Below are 8,745 nucleotides of genomic sequence, written 5' to 3'. Positions count from 1 at the left end.
AGGGAAAGGGGGAGAAGTTACTTACTCTGCATGTGCCATTTAATTATCATAGAACTTTTGAAAAGTATACAAGACTCAATTGAATTTGCTAGTATGAAGAAGACAAGAGATTGAAAATTAGAACCATAAGGCATAACAGCAGCATAACTGACCCAAAATGCTCACCCACAAAATAGAGATAATAAGGATTAAAAGTGACATAAATCTGAAATTCTGAAAAATGTGTTTGATGTTTATCTGGTTGGATAAGAAGGCTTAAGGATGGACTGTCAAAAATTCATGCCAAAGTAAAGTAAAAATGAATCAATTGAAATAATTGAAGCCACACAAGACTAGATTCCTCTGAAGAACATTCATACCACCAAGGAAATAAATGCTCTTAGATGTTGAAAGCAAAATCCTTATCAGGATAGATGCCGAGCATTTGGGAAACAATTTGTGGATGTGGAAAAAAAGTAATCTCCTTTTCCCATGATGTGGTAGCAGGGAATAGATCAAAGAACATCAGTCAGAGAAGTCCAGCAGGGGGTAAAACAAAGAGGAGGATTTTCATATTAAGAAATGGTGAAAAAGGAATTAGGTAACTTGCTGAATAGCAAAATAAAGGTGTGTGTGTGTGTGTGTGTCTGTATATATATATACAGACACACACACACACACACACACACACACACACACATATATTCTCTGGGTTGGCAATCAGGGATTGCACTAAGTGATTTATCACATTATTCAAATGCCTAATTTGGCTCCCTGTTTCTTTTACCCAATTAAGATAAATTTAGATGAAGATGAATGCCCCATTTTTATTTTTAAATTTTTGGTTCTAATCTGTTACTGGCAAAGAGCGTTTAATTGTGTGTGGAAACTTCTTGGGTTGATGCATAACATTTTATGTAAGTAAACAATAAGGGGCCAGCTAAAACACCCAGCCACCATGAAGGAGGACCAGGAGGTATCATGTGCTGGAGAAATCCAACCATTACTGTCACCTTGACCACAATCTACCCTCAGACCATCTTGGAGACATCTCAGGAGCCTGAACCCAAGAGCTGTGGAAATAACAGTGTCTCCTAAATCACCAGTATGCTTCCAGCCTAGACCCCAGAACCATCATTGAAGGGAGAGGATTCATTGTGGAAAAGAAGCCCACCTTCCTTTTAGGGACAGTAACAATTGCTGACCAGTTACTACTGACAATCAGATAAAATAAGCCCTAGAAGTGGCAGCACCCATTAGACTATAGCCAGCTTAGACATTATCTGGGGAAGCAAACTCTGTGGAAAAGGGCCATCCTCTTTATTTCCCAACTAATTACTACCTCCAGGAAGTTATTCTGGTCTAATCAAAGTCACAACGCACTCTGAAGGAGAGACAGGAAGGACCAGGCAATTCAACCACCATTATCACCTTGACCACCTTGTCCCTTTGGACCATATTGGAGTTAGCTCAGGACCCTGAATCCAAGGGTATTGGAATAGCAATACTTTTATTTTAGCTCAATGTCCTTAACCATCTACTTGGTAAGCAACCTCTGGAGAAACATCTGCTCTTTGCAGGTTCTATGGCCACATTTGTCGAAGGTTATTTAAGAAAGTTTTTGTCATGGTACTATCAAATTGCTAAACACAAGAAATTGATACCATTTTTATCAGTGGAAATGGCATTAAAGAAGAAGCATTGCCATCTGTTTTGCCACTGAATCCCAAGGACGTTGGAACCTTTCTATGACCTTTCTATATGATTTGCAATTGGAATCTTCCATATGAGTTGTCTCTCCAATCAAAATATAAGTGCATTGAGAGCAGGAACTATTTAACTTTTCTATTTGTATTCTCAGGGCTTTCTATAGAGTATGCACTTGGTAAATGCTTCATTCATTCATTCCTTTAATATTTATGTTCTTGGAATGGTCTGAGAATATGGGAAGTTAAATGATTTGCTTACAATTGTCTAGTTACTATGTATTAGAGTTAGAACTGGGGCTTGGGTCACAGATCATAATGTTTGTTAAATTGTTAATTGATCTTAACCTTTTTATAAAACATCAATTCCTCTTATGAAATAATTGACAAATGACCTTTCAATTTCTGAAAACAATTTCTGTTTAGTTAAGAAATTTCTCCTTACACTAAGTTGAAATTCTTCCTTACCAATTCATTGCAATTCTACCCTTAATAGTCTTATGGCAACAAGATTTTACAGGTTCTCTATTGAGAACCTTTAATAAAATTCTGATTACACCAGGCAAAAAATCCAAGTGATCCTATAGCCTTTGTTTGAAAACATTCAGGGGAGAGTGATCTCATTAAACTTCAGGGTGACCCATTTTTGTGTTTAACAATTAAGAAGTTTTTTTTCCCCGATATCAAGCCTCAGCAATGCAAACTGATCAATAGACCAGAGAGAGACTCAGATAGGAGAATTGTCTCCCAAATCTCCAATTGTCACTGCTGCATACTAAAGACTTCTCTGGCTCTGTTCCATTTTTCCTTTCTCTTACTTTACATCTTCAGTGTCATAAAGTACCAATTTCAAATATGCTCTAAAGCTTCAAATTTTCTTTTCTGCTTAAATATACACATAGAAGTAGGAAAGCATTTCTGGAGGTTGAAATAGAATCATAAAATATTAATGTTTTGAAGGAACCTCACAGGCCATCTAATCCAATTTTCATTTTACATGTAACAAGTATATCAGGAGGAGTGGTAACATTTTTATGTAGACCTTTACCAATGGTAAGTACCATGGACAGAAATGCTTGTCAATTAAACATCCTTTCTTGATAGCTAGGTGACCATACTCCTTATATTTTGAGATTTTTTTCAAGTACCTAATAGTTATAGTTTATAGTTATGGTTAAATTTCAACTTAAATAGGCTTCATAAAAGTACAATAAAATGCCAAGTAAAAGCCAGGGACCAACATTCTACTCCCATACTTGGTTTAAATCCCTCAAAAACAAGAAAAATAGGGTTTAGGTTGGTATCCGTTTCTCCCTAAAAGTCACAGTTTCTTTAGCACAATTCTTCATCATGGGAATATGGGGAATCATTATCTGATCCCATGTTCTGTTACCTAACTGGAACCAAGGTGCAATGATCCAAATTCATAGTCGTAAGCTTTGCCTGCCTGGAGGTATGGAATACTGTGGTCTTGTTGGGATCATCAACTACTTCCTTCCCCATCCATCAAAAGAGTTCTCTTCTTTCTCACCAAACTCTCTGAATCAGGAGCACTTTGCTATCCTTGAATCCATCTTCTATGGGAAAGGTCAGTACTTAAATGGACCTAAGGCAAGTACAGCCTAGAATCCAGGATTAGGAAAGCCAGGACACTGGTTATCATCTCAGCTGCTATTTTTCTTATCTATTTCTATTCCTTTAAGTACCTTTTCATACAAAACACTTTAGGGCCAAAAATAGCAGAAAAGTATTGTTATATAAAGAAAAATATTTAAACTAACTGTTAAAATTTTAACTATTGACACACTTGCAAATAAGCATGTTGATACCTAAAGAAGTAGGGGAAAATAAAATATTGCTCAATTATATATGTGAAGGAGAGGCATGTTGAAAAATTAAGAGACAGTGATTATTATAGTTCTTCAACTAAGTTGAATTTAATCATTTTATTACTAAAGCTGGTAAAACTAAAAAAAGTTTAATCATATAACTTGTTGGAGCCTGAGGTGTAGATAAATAAGGTCTATTGATTTCATAGGGAAAATTGGAGGAAAGCATTGTTACCTTTAGAGTGAAAGATGAATAACTGAGAGCCATTTAAACCATCTTTAAACCATTAAAGAATATTAAATACAGGAGAGGAGACTGAGCTGAGGAATATGACAAGGAAAGAAGGAAAAGAGGAAAGAAATATTAAGAGTAGCTTGTTGGAGCTATTTGAAGAAACCTTCAGCAAGAGAAGTTAGTTGGCACGTATGCTTTGGCTGTTACATCCTTGACTGAATAAAGACTGAAAATCTAAATATTGTCCTTGAGCACTATTTAAAGCTGTAGAGAGATAGAAGTTCTCAGAAATATGTTATCTTTTCCTTTCCTCTCTGGTTTGAGAGGTAAAAAGAGAAAGAGTAAAGACAAGTACTGCTGTTGCTTTACAGAATAAGAAGAGTTAACTAATCCAATTTGCCTTGCTAGAGTAAGAACAGAACTGTTCTAATTGGACAAAGCAGTTTCCTTGCTAAGTAAATAGGTGACTGGAATAACTTAAAGATGGCCAGTCTGATCACCTTTGTAAGTCTATGGCTTAAAGGAAACTATTAGAGACATTAAGGGGTAACATTTTGAAATATATTTTTAAGGGTGATTATAAGTTGAACGAGCTTGTAAATGTTATATCTGAGGATAAAGAAGAAGAAGAATATTTTTTCTATCTGGAAAGTAGAGTTGACCAAGAAATAAGCAGTTAGTAAGGAAGCATTTTTGGGTAGTACAGATATTTTTGAATAGACCAGTTATGGTCTATGTTATGAGTTATGGCTTTTTCTCACTCATGAGCTTCCCTGCCAGGTTCCTATAACTGTATGCTTAATCTTCTCCCAAAAATGATAAGTGGAAGAGTATAACCTAGGTCATGTGGACACTTACTTTACTATGTGCGTACCTGTGGTTTTGCTAGTTCTTTTGCTTTGTTAAGTAAATGGTTATTCTTAAGATCTAAAAGTGCCATTTTAAACAGAAACACATTTGCTAGACTGAGAAGTAGGGGGTATGCAGTATTACCAGCAGTAAAATTACTCATAAGATTCAAAAAAGTTAAGGTAGTAGTCCTTTTCTGGGAAACTAGCCTTTAAGAGTATGAATAGGTGCTTTTTTTTAAAAAAAATAGTAAATTAAGAGGTTTGAGGTGTTATAAGTGGGAATGACCACCCCACACACCCCAACAAAGTTATATATGAATCTTTGTAAATTAACTTGGTAGAAGCTATGCCAGAATGTTAAAGTTCTGGAATCCTCAGTATGGAAGAGGAAATGAAATCTCAGAGAAATGAAATGATTTTCCTTAAAGATGCAAAGGAGATAGTTAATCATAAAACCAGAACTCCAATATCTACTCCTTATCCAATACCATTACCAAACTTGTGAGGAAGTGACACCACATCTGCTTTTTTTTTTTTTTCATAATTTTGGTTGCTTGGTTTCTGGGCCAACTTTTTTCCACATAGGTATATTTTCTGTACTAAATCTATGTTACCTTTTTTTTTACTGTGCTACTGTGATATGTGTATGAGAGAAGTGAGAAGAAAACTAAGTGTGGTCCAAGGAAGGAAGAACCATCTCTGGCTTGGGGTGTGTGTGTGTGTGTGTGTGTGTGTGTGTGAGAGAGAGAGAGAGACAGACAGACAGACAGACAGACAGACAGACAGACATAGAGAGACAGAGAGAGAGAGAGAGAGAGAGAGAGAGAGAGAGAGAGAGAGAGAGAGAGAGAGAGAGAAAGAGATAGAAGGGGCAGCTAGGTGGCATAGTGGATAAAGCACCGGATGATTGTGAGCAGTGGCCTGTGATTGTCCAAGGTCACACAGCTCATGAGTTATCAAATGTCTGAGGCTGAACGTTTGTCCTTCTGACTCCAAGACCAGTACTCTATCCACTGTACCATCTAGCTGCTGTCTGTGTCTGTGTGTGTGTGTGTGTGTGTGTGTGTGTGTGTGTGTGTGTGTGTGTGTATGTGTGTGTATTTGGGTGGGAAAAGAGGGTGGATCAGAATCAGGGAAAGCTTTATAGAAGACAGCTTTTTAATTGACACTTAAAGAGTGGGTATTAGGTAAAGATTAAGGGAGAGCATCCTTGGCATAGGGAATGGGTGAGACAAAGTGGGTGGAAGGTCACAGATTCCAGCAAATGCTGGGCATGTATGGGAGACTACATATCATCTGCTATAGGGGCATATGAAGAGTGAGGAACAACAATGAACTGCTCTCAATTCTTTGATAGGTGGGAAGTTCTAGTTCCTGACTATCAGCTGACTATCTCTCCATACCCTGAAGATGTCCCAGAACACGGAGAGACCATTAGGAGTCCAGACAGATGCTTGATAATATTTGATTGCTTATTTAAACGAAAGTCTCAGAAAATGTGTTTCAATACCTGTCACTCCCAATCACTCACTGATTCCATTATAACTTTGAAAAGGACAATTTTGAGTTGCTGGGGATAGATTAACATATTCTATTTTATATAAAAGAAAAAAAGTCATCTGCTGAGGATGTGTGCCAATCAGGAGAATAGCATGCTATTATTCTCGAGGGAAAAGGATCCCTAATCACTGAACAAAGCAGTGCCTTGTACTGGTGTCCTAAATAAACGTTGCTTTATTTCTGAAGTTGCCTGACCCCCTGTAGTGGTCTTTGGAGCCTGACAGTGAGCAGTCATAAGGACAAATTTTTCTTAACTTGCATGCTTGCCCTTAAGCCTTCTTTGACTCAGGGCTCACTGCATCTATTGACTCCCCAGGAAGCTGGAGGTCACAGCTTGGCTAAGGCACATGAGTTGCAGATAAAGAAGATGTTTTTACCCCTTGAACCAGGGCCAGCAACTTTACTAACTTCACTGTGCTGTTGGTGTCATGTGCCCATGATGAGGATTTCTCTAAGGCTAATCCAGCTAATGAGGGCTTCTCCCAGGCATTACATAAACCCCACAAGTCCCAGTGGCTTGGCAACGCACCCTACTAAAAAGAGCGCGCTTTTTGCCTTTTGAACTCAGTTCAAGATAATTAAAGTCAAGGGCTAGAAGAAGGGAGGAGATGATGGCAGAAATACCAGTATAATAAGTAGTATGACTGTAGCGCTTTGTAAATTAACTCAATTAAACAAAGCCTGATTTTTAACGGGGTTAACGTGGTGAGAAGTGCAGCCCTCATTAAATTGAACTGCTAGAGGAATTTCTAATTAAGTCAAAATTGTTTCGGTTGTTTCACACTTAATGCCACATAAAACAGTGTGTGTGCATATGTGTGTGAACATGTGTACACGTGCATGTCTTGTGGTTTTGCATGTGCTCTTGTGAAAGAAGGGAGACAAAAAGAAAAAAAGACAAGGGGAAACTTGAGAACTGGAAAGAAGCTAGGAAGAGAAGAAGTAATAGAAAGAGAACAAGCTAAAAGGAGAGAGAGAGAGAGAGAGAGGAACTGAGTGTGTGGGATTCTGCCAGAAAGAGGGATTTCTCCTGATCTGAAGCAATGACCAAGCAGGAGCAGGCTAGCTTGTCACATTGGGTCACTCTCATTTGCCTGGGTTCTTGTCTCCTCCCTGTGACCTGGACTCAGTTTCCTCGGACCTGTATGACTGTGGAAAACCTAGTGTCCAAAGAGTGCTGTCCTCCTCTGGGAGGGGAACCTACCAATAAATGTGGTATACTTGAGGGTCGAGGGCAATGTGCAGAGGTGCAGGCAGACACCAGGCCCTGGAGTGGTCCCTATGTCCTCCGGAACCAGGATGATCGTGAGCAGTGGCCTAGGAAATTCTTCAACCGGACCTGCAAATGTACAGGTGAGACACCTGAATGGGTTAGACCTCTCACCATCACTGTCCACTATATTCTTCCATCCCACTACATTGGATACACTTAAGGGAGGAGGGGAGAATCTCTAGCTAGGAAAAGTGACTTCTGATTAGGGAGGAAATGATCTTGTTATCAGAGAATACATGGTTTAGTGTTGAAGTACTAAGTTTGATTTATGGTATTGAACCCATTGGACAGGCTCTTGTTGGATTCTTTGTTCTTTAGAATATTTAACAAAGGTTTTCAAAAAGGCAGCTTGGTGCAAGGGACATGAAGTCACTTGCTGGCACTTGCTAGTTATTTGACTTGGGCAAGTCACTTAACTAATCTCATCCTCAGTTTCCTCCTCTGCAAAATGGTAATAATAATAATAATAATAATAATAATAATAATAATAATAATAATAACTATTATAGGACATAATTTGCAGGATTATTTGTGGGGCTCAAAGAAGATACTTGTAAAGCTCTTTGTAAACTTTAAAAAGAGATGTAAATTTTGGCTATTACCAAATAAATGTTAAATAGGCAAATTGGGTACTCTGACCTCTTGGCAAATGATCATTGGTTTATTTGTAAGAAGCTGCTAAATACAAAGCATCAGCAAGTCAGGTACAAGTCTTTTCAAGATTTCCAGGGTTCTCTCCTTAGGAAATATGTTTGTACTTGTTGAGGAGGGAGTGTAGTTTAATTATTAACATAAATGACTAGAATCCAAACGTTTTGATCTTGTCTTCAGTTTTCCTATGTGCTTCTAAAAATATTACAAAATTATGTAAAAACACTAAGTAAAAGCTTTACTATGTGTGATGGAGCAGTTTATCTCACATTTAATTTGTATTGTTGCTTGTATTCTATAGAAAAAAGGGTTAAGTGCAGAAGATTTGGGGTTTCATCTTGAATTTTTAGGAACATTTTATCAAAATGTCCATTTCGCCATTGACTTACAAGAGTTCTTTTCTTTTTTTAAAAAAAAAGTTTTCATTTAATTTTTATTTGCACTCTAATGTCATTGGATTATCTTGTTTTTGAGCAACTTCCTCTTCTAGTTTAGGAATAATTTATTTCATTTTAGTGAGTATCATCTCAAAATGACAAGAACTCATGTATGGGTTGATTTAACCATGACCCCTATAAGTATGCTATTGCATTTTGGAGACTTGTTAACCTGGATATGATCAATGACAAGAGAATCCACATCCAAACCTTTCAGTTCTGTG

The 8,745-nt window shown here is 37.5% G+C and overlaps 1 protein-coding gene across 1 annotated transcript in view; it reads left to right on the top strand.

Annotated features, from left to right (window-relative positions):
• The first annotated feature begins 7,203 nt into the window (after positions 1-7,203).
• Positions 7,204-8,745, top strand: part of DCT (dopachrome tautomerase) — a 38,909-nt gene continuing 37,367 nt past the window's right edge. The window contains exon 1 of the mRNA XM_074192771.1: positions 7,204-7,513. Coding sequence (XP_074048872.1) covers positions 7,204-7,513 — 310 coding nt within the window. The remainder of the gene's footprint in view (positions 7,514-8,745) is intronic.

This window comes from Macrotis lagotis, chromosome 6 (assembly GCF_037893015.1).
Source record: "Macrotis lagotis isolate mMagLag1 chromosome 6, bilby.v1.9.chrom.fasta, whole genome shotgun sequence".
Classification (NCBI taxonomy): Eukaryota; Metazoa; Chordata; class Mammalia; order Peramelemorphia; family Peramelidae; genus Macrotis; species Macrotis lagotis.
The sequence above is the reverse complement of the archived record's forward strand: the minus strand, read 5'-3'. Positions and strand labels throughout refer to the sequence as shown.